General features: G+C 37.1%; 1 protein-coding gene across 1 annotated transcript; it reads right to left on the bottom strand.

Moving 5' to 3' along the window:
* Positions 1-1,192: 1,192 nt before the first annotated feature.
* SFT2D1 (SFT2 domain containing 1) lies at positions 1,193-19,510 on the bottom strand. The gene is made up of 9 exons (XM_009995658.1): positions 19,488-19,510; positions 16,897-16,927; positions 13,523-13,609; positions 10,857-10,939; positions 8,685-8,766; positions 5,689-5,724; positions 4,878-4,936; positions 3,484-3,513; positions 1,193-1,232 (listed from the first exon to the last, which is right to left on the bottom strand). Exons 1-9 carry the CDS (start codon positions 19,508-19,510, stop codon positions 1,193-1,195), a joined length of 471 nt encoding a protein of 156 aa, XP_009993960.1.
* Between the last annotated feature and the right edge of the window lie 220 nt (positions 19,511-19,730).

Raw genomic sequence — 19,730 nt, 5'->3', positions numbered from 1 at the left:
ACACAGTGATTTAGCAGGAGCCTACTGGAATTCAGCTCTAGCCTGAACTCTGAATATTGGAGACAGGGGGTTTTCCCCATTTCTGACACTGCAGCTCAGCTCTTTCCAAACCATTCCTTCTTCTGTTTGTGGATTAGTGGAAAAAAATAAGCCAAAATAACTGGGGTTTAGAGTGCATGTAATTGAGCACATCCAACCCGTGCTAAAAAGAACCGTCTGTAATATATTATAAGCCACCAAGCATTAAGAATTTAACTTCACTCCTGAATAACTGAATAGCTCTAAGATGCAAAAAAATAGAGATGATAACATCTAATTGTAGCTAGGCAACTTCAATCTGTTACCAGTTTAAGTCAGAATGAACAGTTTGTCTGAACCCAAAGAGAATTTAGTCACATCTGCAAATCTAATACCAAATTTAGGTTTAGTCATGTGCATATCCCTTTTTTTTAGATAATGTCATATTTATTGAAGTGTAAGGCTGAAACTTTCAGCTCCCTATAGGAAATTCCTAAATAAATAATAGTTCAGGCACCTTTAAACTGATTTATTTCATAAATCTCATTTATATATTAGCCATAGGTTCTTTTAGTAAAAAGTATTTAAACATATTTTTAAAAAAATCATTTAAAATACAGCTTTTAATAAAATCCAACAAGCTTTAAACAGATCTTTCACATATTCTCATTAAGCCTTTCCCATACGGCACATGTATAGACATTTCAAAGGAGCAGTTCATGATAACTTACCAAATCTTTACAACATTTATAAAACTGTCCATGGAAAAGCATACAATGAATAATATACACACATAAATGGCACAGAGCAAGTTTTAGACAGAACTTTAAATGACATCTTTATGCATACTACCCAGATCTTAGTTGCTGCCTCCACTGGGGAATAAACTGTTACCAGATGCAAGGTAGCTTTAAGACAACTCTGCACAAAGTATTTAAATGTACTTTTTTGCTAAAAAAAGACTAAAAGTTTCAGGGTAAACACAAACAGTTCACCCTATTTATTTTAAAAACTGTTTCTAGTAAAATTATGTAATTCCCCAAATGGAAAAGGCAAGACAAATACAAAATTGTTACTGGGTGTTTCATGAGTGGATAAAGTATAGTTTTCCAAGCAAAATTCACTGAGGAGTAAAACTTGGGTTTTAAAGCATACAGTGGTTTCTGTTGTTAATTTACCCTAGCAAGGACGTGAAGCACTTAATCACAGCATCCCTTTAAAAAGAAAAAAAAATAAAAGCCAGTTAAGATATTTGCTATTTTCTTTGCATACATATCAACCATTACATATTTCAAATTCAAAATATTACATGAGCTACAGACAAAAATCAATAGTTTATCAAACTCAGGATCTTAACAGCTACAGTTACACATTGAGTACATATACAGCACCAGTTCAAGCCCACTCTGAAGCTCAGGTCTGTCCATATCGTCTAAGTCTCCCACAATGTGTTTACAATGAAACACATCCTGAATTGCAGACACAGTGCTGAAAACTGTCCTGGAGCACACTTGGTGGCTTACCACCTTACTTTGCAAGAGCTGGCCAGCAAGTGCAGGGCTGAGGAGCATGCCAAATCCAGGCAATCAGCAAAGAACAAGTACTTTGAGTCCAAGCCAACTTTGAGTTAGACCATCTTGTTGCAGGAAAAATAAAGGCACAGGCTTTAAAGTGCATGCACTAACAGTGCAGGATGGAGAGCTGGCTCAGCCTTCAGGTTTGAAAGGTCTGAAGGGACCTATTTCTTTAACCAGCAGTAAACAACCCGTTTTCTGACTATTCTAGTTGGATCATTCACTTCAGTCTCCTTAATTTTTCATTTTCTCAAAAACAAAACAACTTGTTAAGGAGTGGGATTTGTGTTCTGTAATTAGTCCATTGGAAATAAAGAAGAAAAACAATATCCTGATTCCTTAGTCATTGTATGTATGTTTTTGTTGTTTTGAGTTTGCTTGCTTGTTTGTTTAGGTGGGGTTTTTTTGCCATGCCAGCAGGAGAGCCACCATTAATTGAAAATAAACACCCTCCTCCTCCCCAACCCCTCTCACAAATAATGAACAAGTCAATTGTTAAGAGTAAAACATTATCAGAGTTAAATCAAGTAATGACAATTTTGTTGAAATGAAGATAAATGCATACGTTAAACAAACTACCTAACACTGTTCACTGTCACTAAACATGGGTTAGATCACTATTTCTGTAAGAAAGGTAATCTATACAATAAATTTATGATAGCATTCCACATAAGCAAGTAACTCAATAATCCCTAAATATACCACTGTACTACTAAAAGCAGCCTATGTCAAATTCAGTTGACTCAGAAAATCTAATAGAAAAATAAACCCAAATAAATTAAGTGATGCATGTAACCTCATGCTTTTCTGATCACAAAGTACCATTGGTAGGGAAGAAAATACCAGTGGCTCAACTTGTTTTCTGTGCAGAGCAGAACATAAAAAAAAACCAAACCACCAAACAAAATAACCAAACCCTACTGAGACTGCTACATAGCCACAGGAACTATAAGAATTCAGAATAGTACTTGTGACTGGGTTAGCCCGAGATGTCAAAACCAGTAAGATGGCAACTTGAAACCCGAGTTCAGTATTTAATCCATTTTAATTGTCAACTGCTACCTTTAAAAAATAATATATGTATATATACACACACACCATTTAAACCTCCCTAGATCAACTGTGAAAGCTTTAAAAAAAGATATTATCCATGTAGAGAGATTCTGGCAAAGTCACAGAAATGCTACAGGAAGATATCAGATGAAAGGGATAGACAATACGTTGGTTTTTGTTTTTCTTTCCCTCATTTTCACTACAGAAAACCTCATTAAGTAATATACCAACATGGAAGCACTTTAAGAAAACCCCCACACTGCTGAAAGGGCAAACTGCATTTTATGTGAAACATTCTAGAAAAAATAATATTCTTCAGTTTGTTTCCTTGCATGTGGTTTCACCATATGTTTGCCTAGCTTTCGGTCCCTTTTTGGGCACACCAGTGAAATGTAAAAGAGAAGCCTGCAAAAATGAAAAGTAACACAAAGCATTGCCTTTGCCTCTCCTGAAAATGGAGGAATTCAGAAGTAGACTTAGGAGCTGTAACTATGATGGCTTGTTTGCTTTTAACTAAGACCTGGGATCCATCAGTTACCTCTCATGTAAGCGCTGGAGAAGTCACTATTGCATCAATACATTTTTAAATCATTGGAGAAGTTAAATAAAACCCTTTTTTTTTTTCCAGTGATGAACACTAGAAATACATTTAATACATAATTACTATGCCCTTGTATTTAACAGATATATTAAGCATTGAGTTCAGCTATGTCATTTTCTAAAAATTAAAAGGAAAGGGAGGAGATGTTTTTTTCACATACTGAATTTAAGGACTCCTCCTACCCCAACATAAAGATAACTGACTTCTGCTAAGAAGGAACTAATTATGCAGACTCACCTTGCAAAAGGAATATATGACAGACTATACCTGAAAAAAAGAGGAAAGAAGTATATTTGACACTGTTCATGTCTCTCCTAGAGCCCAATTATTCAACTTTAGTCAAGCACTACTAAAAGCAACTTAGAACAAAACTTTAAACAAGATTACCTAATCAATCACTCAATCTAATGTTTACCTGAGAAAAGAAGACACTTAGTTGAGAACTAAACATATTGCCAGGATTTCCTGGTTTATTTTTACCCTTTTTAACCTTTTTTTTCAATATAGTTCGTAAATTCTATTCCACATATATTTAAAAAGCAGATTTACTATCACCAGGTTCTACAGGAATGGAGATTTCTGGGAAAACTGTATTCTTCAAGATGACAGACAACTTTTTCCAATTTAAAAGACAATATACATTATCATGATATATACATCTATTCATGTTATTTATGTAATTCTAAATACAGATATATGCTGAAGTATGAAAAATACGCCACAATTGTGACACTCAGAACAGCTGGTAATTCTATTATCTGCTGAAACCTGCTTCTTGCAAGTCTCCAGGCTATGTTTTTCTCCTGCCCTACTTGATCAAGCTCTAGGACACTGAAAGAGAAGCCGTCTGCTGTAAACACGTAGAACATAGTTAGCAATGTTCCTTCTGTTTAATATCAAGCATTTAACTGGGCCCAGCACGATGCCCAGCAGTCCTTGTCCTGAACAAATAGTTACGTGTCCTCAGATCTAAGTTCAGTACAGACACTGGGCATTCAGGGCAAGCTCAAACAAGAACTGTGGTCATCTCGGATCACACTTTGTATTACCAAATTATTAACCTGGGGCAAAGAGATCAAGTATGTTCAGTTATATCTCCGTGGAGAAAGCAGTAACTTCAAATACTTCTGCCAGGCTTGCAAGCCTTCACCTAACTGTGCTCACATGTTCCCAAGCCTGGCCTTTGAGCACGTCTGGATGGCCATCATAGTACCTGCTGCACTAAATTTACCCAGTGCTGCTTAATCTTCTTGGGGCAGGGCACACCCTATGATGTTGTTTAGTTTCTTCCACCTCAAAATCCAAAATTTAGTTAGAACTCAAAAAAGAGGGATAATCAAAAGCAAAGCATGTGACTATATGGTTACTTTCACAGCAGAGAAAAAGCATGAGAATTTTTTTGCATATGTATTCCTTTCATAATGCCTCAAATAAGTTCACACATTGGAGAATATACTTCAAATTACCATTTTTGCAAGACGATTGCATATAGATTTTTCTGAAGTTACACAGCCTAGTTTAGAAAAACAGATTGAGGCTAGCATTTGGCACACTTACGTTATGCAAAGCTCATATATATATATATATATAGGCTTAAAATGCGGGTAGGGAGAAGAAATTAAGAATCTTACCAGGTCATTGCCAAGGACTGCAATATGCAGAATAACACTGCCAAACCTCTTTTGTTCCACTAAGTAAAAATAAAGCAAATATTTCAAGTCAGTCCATGTTGCATCAGTCTATACTAAAACAATTGCAACAATATGTGCAGTCAAAAATTCAGTTGACTGAGGATGCCTATAATTGTCTTAATTTGCTACTCACTTCTACTCTAACAATGTTCCATTCATTTTATCCATCACACTATTAGCATCATACTATGAAACCCTTCTCTAGCTTTCAAAACACTTAATGGCATCAGTGCTAACACTATCACTTTCATTCGTTATATTGTACTTGTGCAAATATGGAAGTTCACTTCAGCTATATTTTTACTTCTATGGAACATTAACTACAGGTAGTTTTTCAACCAAGATGCCTGAAGGTACTCATTCTGTGTCTCCTCCTTTGTCTTAATTTTAATATTCTGCACCTGTGGCTTCTAAATACCACTATATATTCTCTGACAGAAGTACACTTTACTAAGATGCAAGTGTATTTTAACTTGCTTTTCTTGATTCTTATTCCAGAGGTCTGCAGACTGAACCAGATGATCTAGATTTTATATTCTCATCGACATGACATGCAAGTGGAAGGGGGCATTTGCTTAATAGCCAGGAGGCTCATCACTCCACCTGAACTTAAGGTGAAAACATAAATACAATACACACAAGCTCATCTTTCCTCTACAACTGAACTGTATATTAATGCAATTAATGTAATATAATTAATAAACTAACCAAGCTAGATTGCTCTTTAGAGGAACAAAGTCTTAGCACTTACCCAGAATACAGCACACAGAGTCAACACTAGGCAAAGCTGCAAAGAGATGCCAAAAAAAAAAAAAAATTAAAGAAAGAAAAGAATGAATACTCAGATACACAGCAAAGCAAATGCACTAACTGTTTTCATGGGGCAATCAGTATTTTCAGAATTTACTCACGAAAAAAGCAGAGCTAAAAGGTTGTCATACAGTGACTAAATGTTGAACTCCATGTAAAGTGCTGTTTTCCAAAGCACAGTATGATGTGCTCCATAGCCAGAAGGGCTGGAGTAAGTCTTAGAACATAAAAGGGGCAGGACCTGACTTCAGGCATCAGGAAGAGTAGAATCAGATTTGTGTAGCCTTATGTGTTAGGTCTGTTAAGAGGTGGGCTTCTACAATAAAGCTTACTTGAAAGCAACCAAGTAATCTGGGAACTACTATTCTATTGTTTAAGTGATAATCTAGTATTCATAACATCAACATCTATCAAGAAAGGTATTAAAACACCCATTCACACTTCGGTTATTTGGCAAACACAGGATCTGCTTCTTCTGCCTGTGTTTTTTCCATCTTCTGGCAGTAATATGAAGAGCCCACTAGGGAGCAGCTGCTTCATACACAGTGAAAAAGCTCACATGAACTTTATTCAAGCTACTTCTACACCTCTGATGGAACATTACAATGATATGGTTTACTCTGCCAAATTAGTCACAAAAAAAAAAAAATTAAAGAAAGAAAAGAATGAATACTCAGATACACAGCAAAGCAAATGCACTAACTGTTTTCATGGGGCAATCAGTATTTTCAGAATTTACTCACGAAAAAAGCAGAGCTAAAAGGTTGTCATACAGTGACTAAATGTTGAACTCCATGTAAAGTGCTGTTTTCCAAAGCACAGTATGATGTGCTCCATAGCCAGAAGGGCTGGAGTAAGTCTTAGAATATAAAAGGGGCAGGACCTGACTTCAGGCATCAGGAAGAGTAGAATCAGATTTGTGTAGCCTTATGTGTTAGGTCTGTTAAGAGGTGGGCTTCTACAATAAAGCTTACTTGAAAGCAACCAAGTAATCTGGGAACTACTATTCTATTGTTTAAGTGATAATCTAGTATTCATAACATCAACATCTATCAAGAAAGGTATTAAAACACCCATTCACACTTCGGTTATTTGGCAAACACAGGATCTGCTTCTTCTGCCTGTGTTTTTTCCATCTTCTGGCAGTAATATGAAGAGCCCACTAGGGAGCAGCTGCTTCATACACAGTGAAAAAGCTCACATGAACTTTATTCAAGCTACTTCTACACCTCTGATGGAACATTACAATGATATGGTTTACTCTGCCAAATTAGTCACATCATTTGTGGAAGCATCACTTTGAACTTCTTCACTAAATCTCACCTTACTCCCTCCATTTGTCATTACACATAGTAGAAAACAAAACAAAACTGTAAAGTAACTATCACTTAAAACAATAATTGTTGACATTTGATTGAAATAAATAAAAATACAACTCTTAAAAATTTCCTAACATCTGTGACTCCTGAGTTGCCTACAATTCTAGCTCTGTGTTAGGAAGGGAAGAATACAATCAAATACATGAAAAGTTTTCTAAAATTTAGAAGTGTACCTGTTTTTGTCTACTGAAGTTTTCCATCCTAAGTGTCTTAGCTCTCATCCAACACTCCTGTTCCCTGTTAGATAAAGCTCTTCATTCTCTTTCTAACCTTGTTGGTAGCTTCTTTGCACAGGTAGGCAGGAAGGTTTGTGATGTTTTTCTCTGTTTTCTTTCCATTTCCCTGACTTGTATGGTTTCTACAGCCTTAAGAGCAAGTTTTTTTCTTTGTCACCAGGTCCGAGCATAGTGGATAAAAGAGCAAATAATGTTTGTGCTGGCTGTTCTACTGTCTAGCTTAGGTGCTCAGCTCAATCAGAAAAAGCCCACAGCTGTAAAGTGCTGGAGAATCCATGCTCAGCAGAGACTTTTGAGGATTAGAGATATCACAGTACATTTTTACTACGGACCTATGAAATGTAACCTAACTTGCTTAGGACTTGTAACTTGATGTGATTTCGAAGAGATGGCAACAAACCACCTCTTTAACAAAGCTCAGAGTACAAGAAAGGATCAAGTCACTTCTCCAAAATATGTGCATAAACATGAGTTTCTCAAATGAGATAGTAATTTTTTGGGGGATGTGTGAGAGAAAGAATATACAACCCATATCACAGCCATTCCAAAAGAATGAATGAAGAGTCTCCTTATCCACATCAGCTGTAAAACACTAGAAAAGAAAGGTATACGATAGGGAGAATACGACAGCCAACTACATCTCAAAAATAAACGTTAAAAGAAATCGGGAGGAACAAGAGAGGAAATAAGTAATAAACAGAGAAGCAGTAAGGGCAGAAACTTGTTTTCAGCTACTTAATAGTTTTGGGATAGGAATTCCAAGATAGGGGATACAGCCATTTTCTCCATCCTTCCAGAAGAAATTACAGTCACGGAAGTAAAGAAGTCAAGGACCTCACAGTGGAGATCTGTGAAGCTGAACATGTGGCTTCCCAGACTTTGGCAGAGAGAAATTAATTTTCTCTGTGGCTCTTAAGTGCTAAAGCACTAAGCTATACAAAAATAGAACAACCAACAAACAACTGTCAAGCTAGACTTGGTGACCGCTGACTCTTCACAGCACCTGAAAAGTCTCTCTCTAGCCTCGTTCTTAAATAATTTTAGAAAACAAATTTAAAAGAATCAACTTAATATTAGTATTTAGTAAGAAATATTTTCTGAAGAACATCTTATGACAAAGGGTTGATTTAAAAAGAACAACAAACAAACAAAAAGACAAGCTCAAAGAAAGGAGTTAGATACTATTTATGAGGTCATCAGCTTGACTTACTACTTAGTACAAAGAAGAGTTGGACTGAGAAATAACCTCCCTTTAGTAAAGTGTCAGATATAGCTTTGAGGCTAAAGAAAACTTTTTAGCAAAAGGAAGTAAAGATATTTACCAACATCACAAGTGTAGCTATTAATCTTTTGGATTCAAACATGGCTTTTAATTGCTTCAGTGGCCCCATCAGGAAACATGTACTAATAGAAGGGAAAAAACAAAACAAATGGTAAAGCACTTTAAAATAAGTCTTTGCAAAACACAATAGGTAATTAAATAGTTTTTCAACAGTTAGAGGAGTACATAAGCTTTTAAAAAGGCATTTCAGTGTTTGGCAACAGAGACCTGCTGGAACGAAAGGTCTCTGAAATTTCCATGAATTTAGTCCTGGAAACAGCTTATGTATTGAGTCACCCTTGGTCATTAAATTCTTCCCAAAACATTACCACTTACAGCACAGCGTTGCCAAGTTGAAGTCTAGTGAATTACATGTTAAGGCTGTTCTAAGAATTGACTTGCAAAAGACTGGAAAGAATACAAAGAGCCAACTTCTGCAGAAAATTTCTGTTTAACAATAAACCTCCTGCCCAGACAGCGTGCAAGTAGCTCCAATCAGTATTCCAGGGAATCTGCAACTCTTTGCCCCAACTCAGCAAGCAAAACCAGAAGGAAAAACTTCAGTGGTTTGTATTAAATCCTCCTGCTTTCTTCTACTCTGTAGTAGAAGGAAGAGAATGAAAACCATCAGCAAAGCTATGCTGTACCTGTTCTTGCAAAGAAATGGGAACCAAGTATTCACAACCACAGGAGTAATTATCTGGCTTCAAATATTCTGAGATGAGGCTCCTCCTTCCCTGTCATTGAAGGCATTCTGCTTTGTAGAAAACATTTAACTAGAGAGAGTAACCTTGAGGTGTTCTGAATGCTTTACTACAGAGCAGGAAACCTAGTTTATCTCATTTTCTACTTAATATTTTTTTTATATGAAATGAAACAATCAGTAGCAGGGAAGAGCTTGGTAGAGCTCCCACCTCACACCAGCCATAAGCCTGGTAAAGCACGCATCTTCCAAGAAGAAAGATGGGAATCCACATCCCAAGCAATAAACTGAACCCATGATCTCCCACATACAGATGTCCTCCTGCCAGCAACAATATGTACATATCCCCGTCACCGGGTTTTTCTTCTTTAAGTTGCATAGACAGATATCAGAAGTCTGTACCAAATGGAAAAAAAGGTTTTCTCAATTAAAATGGAAAAAAAAAAGTTCTAAATTCACTACAATCCAAACTAATATTTTCTCAGTATTTTTTATTCTTGGCTGCTGGGCCATAAAATTAAGTAAAAAAAACACCAAACACCTGAAGAAATAGAATAAAAAAAATAATTAGCTAGTTGAAGGATGTGGGATCATAAAAACATGGTGGTAAGAATGAGGGATGTTCAGGCCGCATAAAATCATAGAATGGTTTGGGTTGGAAAGGACTTAATCTAGTTACACCCCACCTGCATGGGCAGGGACACCTCTCACTAGACCAGGATGCTCCAATCCCAATCCAACCTGGCCTTTAACACTTCCAGGAATGTAGCATCCACAATTTCCCTGGGCAACCAGTGTCTCACCATCCTCATACTTCAGAATTTCTTTCTAATATCTAAACAAATGATCCATCTTCCAATTTAAAACTGCCACCCCCTGTCATCTCAGTACAGGATCTTGCAGCTACAAGGTCTCCCTGGAGCCTTCTCCAGGTTGTCCCCCTGTGCCATTAGGGGGAAGGAGGTAGAGAAAAGTAATTTGGGCCCATGAAGAAGGGAGGAGGTAACATATTTAAGCACTGCTCTTTGTGTTGTCTGTGTCCTGTTTGCATTTGATTAGTGATAAATCAAATTAATATTTTTTCCCAAGTTGCATCTATTTTGCCCATGACCATAAATGGTGAAACCCTCCTTGCCCTTTGTCTCAACCCACAAGCTTCTAGTTGGCCATTCTCCTCATCCCACAGTGTGTGTGGGGGGTTGTGACTGAGCAGCAATGCGGCTGGTTCTTTATTGTTGGGTTAGGCCCAAACCACGGCAGACATCACAATGGAGCAATAACTAATGATATTTACCAATTCTGATAACCTTAAAACCGTAAGAAAAACGAGATTTTACATTACTAGCATTTCAATCTGAAAACAACATTGTTTAGAGACAATATAAACAGATAACCATTTTAGAGTAAATGGCTAATGGAAATGTAGACGAAAAGGATACTTTCCTAATAACAAGAATTAAGAAACCATACCTGGCTAACGCAGCAATATTTCCCAGGGTGTAAAACAATGCAAAAAGTTTGATGCCATTTGGGAGCCACAACAGTGCTGTTCCCTAGAAAAGATAGGTTATTTGTATGTTTGTAATTAGTTAATTCAATTTATTTCAAGTTTATAGTCTATATTTTCAGATTATGAAGACTGTTGCTCTTAACATATACCAGCAGAGTATACTGTTCTCAGATTTTCAGTAGTCAATATTCAGCATACTTCTATTGCCACCTCCTGGCAAAATAATGTATTGATTTACTGTATTTCACAATATTTTTACAACTAGGAAATGTTAATTTATATTGCTTATAACATTTATTCGTACTGTTTATATTCTATTTATGACACTTTCAGTTTTGTTACAATGCCCCACTATACATTTTACACCTCTGCAACACGGGAAAAAACGTCATAAAGCTGCAGTAGTATCCACCACCTCCTTTCTCCTCTGACTAACCATCTGGACTCATAAAAACAAACAAAAAAAAGCAACTGTATTTGTGGGAATCTGTGGTGTCAGTTTGGACAGACCACTCTACAAGCAATAGTAGAAAGCTGCAAGAGAAAAGTGTAAATGTATTCTACAAAGAATGCCTGAGGACATTAAAGAAAAAAAAACACCACCTGCAATTTTGACCAGCCAAAAATATAGTAAATATACCAGGTTTCAGACATACGAGATCTAAAGATCATGTACACAAGTTTGTAAGGAACAAACTCAGCATTTCTTTGAGGGCCTCACTAGTGCTGCAGCAAAAGGTTTATAACCTGAACCAGAAGAAGGTAGAGTTGCAGCTCTTACCCACATGTGGCAAAGGTTATCCAGGGAGCTGCCTCCAAACCCTCCATGAAATTCATCCACAAACATGCTAGCAGAGGTTTGACTCTTATCTGTTGAGCTCAAGATAGCTCAAGAAACCATTAGGAAACCAAGGTCCTAAAGGCTTTTATTCATTGTTTCATAGTTTCATATCACATGATTTAGAATAGGCACAAAGATTAAACACTAAAAAATAGCAGGAAATAAAATGTTAACCTGTCCAGAAATTGGTGTTAAAGCACAAACATGGTGTGTACTAGAATTTGTTATTATATTGGTTAAATACTAGTGAAAAAAAAAATATTGAGGGAGGGAGCCAAGCAAATAATGCTTATACCACTCTAAAAACAGGATATACCAACCCAATCTTGAGATCCTTCTCTATAACTCTCCCCTTCTCTAAGACAAGCATACAGCCAGAGCTTGTGTCAACTGTACTTGGCATAGATATCATGATGAAGAATACTACTCTCCAGCTCCTTTACCGAACTACCTGCCATCTAAATAATATATCTCATAAGTAAGATGTACAATTGTTCTAGCTTATCTCTTGGTATCAGCGAGTCTAACAAACTGCAAGTTTTGATGAAGAATCAGAAGCTTCCACCTGCAGGAGAATCCAGCAACTGGCTATCTCTAAGTGAGTGCCTCAACCAACCAACAGGTTGCTCCTCCACAGCTGTTCCTTCCTGTCATTATGTACTTACCCATGGTTTAAAAAAAAAAAAGTCATGGTAAATTAAAGGGCAGTCACTTAAATAATGGTGAAACTAATGTACACAGGACAAGTTTCTCCATCCTACTACCAGAACACATTGTACGTCAAGGCAATCTGCCTGACAGTCTCCACAAAAACTGCAAAGGATGTGACTAGCCTAACATAAAAAGTAACAACCTACTTTATAAAGAGGGAAAAAAACAAAAACCAACTAACCCACAAAAACAGCAGTCTGGATAATTTCCTGATGTTATTTCACCAGCTTCTGGGGCTTTTCATGCAGATAAAGAACTGCTTTGTACTGCAAGTTACCTGAGTCAGACTTTGACAGGCCAAATCAATTAACAGATTTCAACTTTCAACTGCGGGCTTGAGTTTCCTGCCGACACTTCAAGCTCAAGAATGAACAGATTATTTGCTGATTGTAAGATCAACAGGAGTGCAGCAGGTTTTTAAGGTGTCAATGTGCTACCACAGTCATCACCTATTGATTAGTGAGTGACACTCACTACCCTTGTGGTTTCTTCAGCCATTAAAAACCTTTCAAGCTTCCCCCTCCTTTTCTTCTTTTATTGGAGAGGATAAAAATAAGATGGGTGCACAATGAAGAGCAAAATCTCCTTCCTAATACACCACTCATACTAGAACAGGTTGCCCAGGAAGTTGTGGATGCCCCATCCCTGGAAGTGTTCAAGGCCAGGTTGGATGGGGTTTTGAGCAACCTGGTCTAGTGGGAGGTTTCCCTGCCCATGCAGGGCGGTTGGAACTAAATTATCTTTAAGGTCCCTTCCAACCCAAACCATTCGATGATTCTATGAAATCTAAATTAAAAATCTAGTGTATTTTGTCAGTGTTAAACCTTTTAGTAAGAAATTTTATTGTGCTACAATAAAAATACTCTCTGCTGCGAAAAGACTGTGGTCAAAATCATAACTTTCAGAACAGCAGTCTGTACATGCTAATTATACATTTAATGTCCAGTTAAATTTATGGATACAAAATTTTGCATGCAGAATAAAGCAAACAGAATCATATATAAACTATGAATGTGAACAAGGTTCCATTATAGAACATTAATAAACTACAGGGGAAACCAAAACTTTACTTACAAGGACAGAACACATAATGCCAGCAACAAAACATATGGCAAACCATCTGACTCGAGTTCCAAAGCTGAGTGTTGAGGCATCGAGGACCTTAATAGGAGATAAAGAAGAAAAAGGTATTACAAACCCGGTTTTGAACGATCTAAAGGATATTTTACCCTTGCCACTGAAGTCCTTAATTTTCAAAGTATTTTTTTTTTTTAGCCAGACAATTATTTTTCCTTAACAGTTGCTTGCATATTAATTATTTCAGTTTAATAAATTGTATTAGCAATCTGGAAGCATATTTCCAAAACAAAAAAGGACAAAACCTGTGAAGGTATATCTGAGACACTCAAGCAATACTATTCAACTTTCAAACAGACTTTCTTTTTACCACACAATGAAACTGAAAATTCTCACAACTGTACCAAAAGAATGAATGGACCTTCCAGCAATTTGCAGACTATTTATCTGTGCAACACTGTATATTCCTATGGACATTACTATATTTTCCTGTTACTAGACAGAATTCATTGTATGCATTAGTACAAGTATCTACTGCAAGCATTAATTATGATTTCACAAGACCCCTTAATAAGCTGAGCTAGCTGACAACTCATGTAGTGGAAAGAAGTGTTCCTTCTGTTCTCATGACTTGGTCCTATGTTAGACTAATGAGCCAAACCAGCTCAGCAACATGTCAGAAAAGAATGAGCGTTGATACAAGAGGCAGGACCACATAGCTGGCTAAAGAACAGCCCTTTTCAGCAGAAAGGATGGATTACATATGCTCAGCTCATCTTCTCCACCCATGCTAGAAAAAAAATTGTATTTCACCTTACTCCTGGTCACCAAAGTTAAATATACATTCTATTCTAAACTGTTTAAGTGAAATGTTGCTTCAGCTCACATAAGGTGACTATAAAAAGCTAACTTTCCTATTTGTTCAGATAACATAAACCAACTTGCCCTCTTGCTACCTATACTACAGATAGTACTGTATCTGTATACTCTATACTACTAACCAAAAATACAGCTTATGGCTTTCCCAATGAGTTTGATGTTTCTCCTACTCTTTTGAGAAATGTGTCTTTGGGGTGGTGGTAAGTGAATGATTTCACATCTTTACAAATGGAGAATCCATACCCAGTTTAATAAGAAGGGCCACATACAAGCACACATGTACGTGCTGTGATGAATGTGTGCCAACAAAGAGTAACAACTTGGACTACTTTCTACTTATACAAAAATTATTAACCTTACTGAATCAAATTTAAATACTTTGAATATTACTTAAGAAGGGGGACCAGAATACTGAAAATAATCTCTTGCACTTAGATAGCATCTGAGAAGACACACAGCTGGGATACAATATTGTTCTGATTTTTTTTTTTTTTCCCCCTCTCCAGTTTCAGCAGTTAAGACAAAACTTTCCAAAAGGTCAGAAGATGTATCTTACCTTATTAGGTCCAACTCTTTATCCTTATGTATGCATTAAAGAAATGGACAAAAGCAATAACTGAAAGATGGCTTAGTGTTTGATATAATATTTGATATTCATATTCCTGAATGCCTATACAGGTAAAAAGTGTGTGAAGAGCTGGAAGGACATAACAGAATATACCCATTTGAATCATGCTTTTAGTTACACCTATTCATGCAACTAATCACATGTACAGCAAAAGTTAAAAAAAATAGAAGAGTAAAAATTCTTTCCATCCCTGCTCAGAAATGAAGTGTATATGAGCCAATCCTATGAACACATCTCTCCCCATTTCAGATTGCCTAGAAAACAGGGAAAGTATGCAGGTAAATATTTTCTTCAGGTGTATCATGCACACTGCTGAACTCACTGCTATTCCCCTTCTAGTCTAAATACCTGACAGTGTTCCTGAAACAACTAGCAGGAAAATTCATTTTTCACCTAAAACTGAAAATAGCTTTATGTTCAATTAATTCACTAACAGTTACTAGGTGGAAAAAATACCAACACCGTAAGTGAACCACACAAACACTAGGGGAAAAAATGCTGAAAGACTTAAAATATTATTTAAAAACTAGTTTAATATATTTTATGGATTTAATTCTTAAAAACTTAGATTGACAATACATGCACATGAACTGCAGGAAGGTAAGTTGTGGCACGAGGGCTGCTAGAGCACCAGAACATAGCACCCTTTGTAATGATAAAGTTAAATAAATTAATTGGCATTAAAATGAAGGCTGATCCTCCAACCATTCCTGATGCCATCACCATTTATGTTACCAAGCTGAACCTAGTTAATGCAATGTTTGAAATCCAGAATCACGGAACTGTCATTGGAAGGGACCTCCAGAGGTCTAGTCCAAATCCCCCGCTAAAGCAGGATCCCCTAGAGCACATGACTCAGGCTGCATCCAGGTGGGTCTTGAATATCTCCAGAGAAGGTAAGCTCACAACCTGACAGGGCAGCCTATTCTAGTACTTCGTCACCCTCACTATAGAGAAGTTTTTCCTTGTATTTAAATGGAATTTCTTATGTTCCAGCTTGTGCCTGTTGCCTCTCGTCCTGTCACTGGGAACTACTGAAAAGACCCTGGCTCCGTCCTCCTTGCACCCACCCAGTAGATACTGACAGGCATTAATAAGGTCTCCCCTCAGCCTTCTGTTCTCCAGGCTAAAGAGTCCCAGTTCTCTCAGCCTTTCCTCCTAAGGAAGATGCTCCAGTCCCCCAGTCATCTTTGCTGCCCTCCGCTGGACTCTTTCTAGCAGTTCCCCGTCGCTTGAACTGGAGAGCCCAGAACTAGATGCAGTAGACATGGTAATGTATTTTCTTAGTCCGTGATACCTACAATTTTTAGTTTTTATGCAAGCAATGGAACTGATTACTTTCCCAAGCTGTCTGATTCACCCCTGTAGTGAAGTACCTTGCTGCAAAAGTAGAGTAACAGGTCCATATTTCAATTACTTAAACCACAGACTTCACCTTGTGCTAAAATATCAGGCTACAATTTGTAAAAGTAGAGGATCTGACACAGCACCTGCCTATTCTTCCATATGTGTGGCAGAAGCAGTAGTTTATATAACTGAGGATACGACACATCCTGAAGTTACCGCTTAGTTTCTCACACCTACACTCAAGAGACTATGAACCAGAACCCAAAGAAAAAAGTAAGTCTAAGTTGCCTATGCAACAAAAGCAGGAAAAAAAATAAGGGTGATTAGGACTTTTTTGTTGTCTGACATAAGCTGCAAACCTAATCCTAGATTTCAGATAGGACGTTGGCCTTACACTCTCTATCTGTATTACCCGAGGCTTGTACTTAGAAGACTGAAAACACTGTCATGCAAATTCCACATCTGGGGAAAGATTCATATGGAGAACTATGCAGTGATGAGTTCCTGTAAAACATACCCTTCTTGCTATATTGCTTAGCAGCTTGTTTCTACGCAATAGAACAAACAAACAGAAATCAACAAAAATAGAAACTCTCAGTTTTCTATAGCTAAGCTTTAATGCCAAACTCCTGGGTAAAAAGCAGATTTTTATTCACAGGATATTAAAAAAAAAAAAAATTACATCAAAGAAACAACCAAGACATCCAGAAATCAGGAATCTGGAAGGCAGACTTCCTGAAACATAAGAAACAGTCTTGCACTAGTCTAAAATACAAGTTGCAAGCAACAGATAACAGTGTCTTTACTGAGTAGCTTGCTGTGGACATCCTATAGATCATACAAATGATAATCTGCAAGGTTGTGTTTGACCAAAAACATGTCTTGTGCTTTTCAACATCTACCTATGCTCTGTTCATACTGTAATTATAAAAGTTTTCCATGAGGAAAAAAAATAAATACAAGTACTTTCTTGTATGGGTTTTAAAAAAAAATTCTAGAAGTTAATAATCACATCTTTTCTTGGCAGTAGATTTAAGAATATGCAAGTAATGGAGAAAACATGATTGGAAAGAAACGTTGAGTACATTTGCAAAGTTGATCTCGTAAGCAGTATTTTAAAAAAATACTTAGAAATATTTTCATTTTCCCTAACAGCCTTCCCTATATGCATTTCTATTAAGACTTAGAAGTAAAATGGAGTAAATTTAAATATCTGGTCTATTCCTCCTTACTAAAATCTTGTTGAATGCTTTAAACAGTTGTCAATTGAAAACTGTCATGAAACTACAGTCAGAAAATAAGCCAATGTGTCAAGCATTCTGATTTTATATTAGTTTTGGTGTTGATAAAACTAAAAAGCATAATGTTGCCCCAACATCACTATACTGATGTATTTACAATTTATTACCTTTTTTGTAATAAATTCCTTTAATTTCTGTTTTTTAATGTTTAGAATAATTTATCTAATTGCAGCAAGAAGTGGCTTCAACTCTAGAGTTTATAAAGTACAAAAATCACTGAATCATAAAACAATCATGTTACTATATACTTCTACTTAATAAGAACTACTGCTGTCTTCATGGTGATGGTTCTGCAAACATCAAAGAGCAGAACAGAGACATCTATGAACATAAACCATATGATGGCTGTTACGTAACTATCAGTTATTCCAAAGAGAGGGCCACTGTTTTTAACCCAACACATGACTTAGTCCCAGAAAGGTCATCTATAATAGTTCAAGATTTTACACACAAAATGCATAACCTTTTATTTCCTTTCACAACCGTACCTCTTTAAAAGTGTCCTTGTTTGCATGGCTGCACACACTTTTTTTGCTCTCTTACATACGCTTTAAAAATAGTCAGCATCATCCAGCTATAAAGCTATAGCTTTAGTGAATGCCACATATGAGCTTTCTCAGTAAAAAGAGGCTTGATTTCCAGTGTTGTAGTAATACATTGCTACTTTGAGAGAAACCTACAACAGAAACATTGCCTAACACAATGGTTTTTTCTTACTTCTTTCTTCTTACTTTAAGTAAGACCTTTCTGGTTCATCTTCTAAGTATGAAGCTCCTTTGCACAACACCAAAGGCATATTTATATGTTTTCTACTATGATGTAACAGACAGACTTTAAATAGGAAAAATCTGCCCATATTTAAAGTTTTCTCTATAACAATATCATTCATGGAATAACCAAATCATATATAGCATAGTTTCTTTTAAAAAATGATACAATCTTAACTCAGTTCTCTTCTTCTCAGGATATACATGTCAAGTACAAAATTATTAAATACTTGGGTATTTACTGATTGCTGCCTTATAACTATTGTGTGCCTCATGTGAAGTGCGCCTGGGAGTGGCAGATTAACAAATTCTCTTGGAATCAAACTCTGATTAACAGAAATCTAAGTACTTTGATAACCCTGAGATAAGATCAGAAGGTGATGCACCCCTCCCAAATGCTGGCAGCCAGCTCTACTGTGAAAGGCCACAGATGCTTCACTGCTTCCAGGATCAGGCAGGTGTGGATACAATTTTTGCTGTTTTACTCTGGCAAAGACACCAAGCTCATAAACCTTGAAGGACAGCAACAGCTCAGTGCAGAGACAAATGAAGCATGTCAGAAGCTCCCGGAACTAACCAACTACACTAAGGCTGTGCTGGTTCATCAAGGTTTATAAGCTGCTGCTCAAATCCAGGCTGCTCTATGTTCCACATTCCTCCACCACCCTGTAGCACACAGAATTAAGATATTCCATGATGTGGAGCATTTTGAACTGCAGTCACAACAATTAAAAGAGAGCTGATGCCATAAACTGTTCTTTCTAGGTATGTTCAGCTTTGCTTCAACCTGGAAGGGAAGCCTCAGAAATGCATGGCGTCCAGTAAAAAAAAATCAAAACAGAAACTACCGATGAGGAAGACAGCGGGGAGGAAACAGAAATAATAAATTGTACTTAAGGAGTATGGAACAAAAAAGGAGTTTCAGCAATACATGCGCGCAAAAAAACCCCAAATCTATCTAGACAAACTAATAGCTTTTGCAAACTTAGGGGCTTAGGGAACTGGAGAGGCGATTCAGACAGAAAAATCTATTGCTTAACCGATCTCCAAGTGCTACGGCCATGTCGGGGGAACAGTACGAATAGGACAAAGAGACCCCGTCAGCACGAAGCAGGACGCGGAAAACAAACCCAAAGCACCCCAGAGCAGCCCCACAGCGCAGCTTCTTGGCACACCGGGATGCCCCAACCCTCGCGCTCCCAGGCAGGGCCCGGTGTCTAGATCTCGCCCCCGGCGCACGCAGCAAACCTTGTCCTCTCCTCTGCCTCCCCCACCTCCCGCTC

This window comes from Chaetura pelagica, unplaced genomic scaffold (genome assembly GCF_000747805.2).
Source record: "Chaetura pelagica isolate M959 unplaced genomic scaffold, ChaPel_1.0 scaffold954, whole genome shotgun sequence".
Lineage (NCBI taxonomy): Eukaryota > Metazoa > Chordata > Aves > Apodiformes > Apodidae > Chaetura > Chaetura pelagica.
Note: the sequence above shows the minus strand (reverse complement) of the source record. Positions and strands in the feature narration are given on the sequence as shown.

Bases quoted from the DNA above. Each gene is read 5' to 3' on its own strand.
- SFT2D1 (XM_009995658.1), bottom strand. From the start codon at position 19,510: ATGGCCGTAGCACTTGGAGATCG. The intron at 13,610-16,896 runs GTATGTTTTACA...TCTCCTATTAAG, and splicing joins TAAGCAATATAGCAAGAAGG to GTCCTCGATGCCTCAACACT. The intron at 1,233-3,483 runs GTGAGTCTGCAT...TTCTTTTTAAAG, and splicing joins TCATATATTCCTTTTGCAAG to GGATGCTGTGATTAAGTGCT.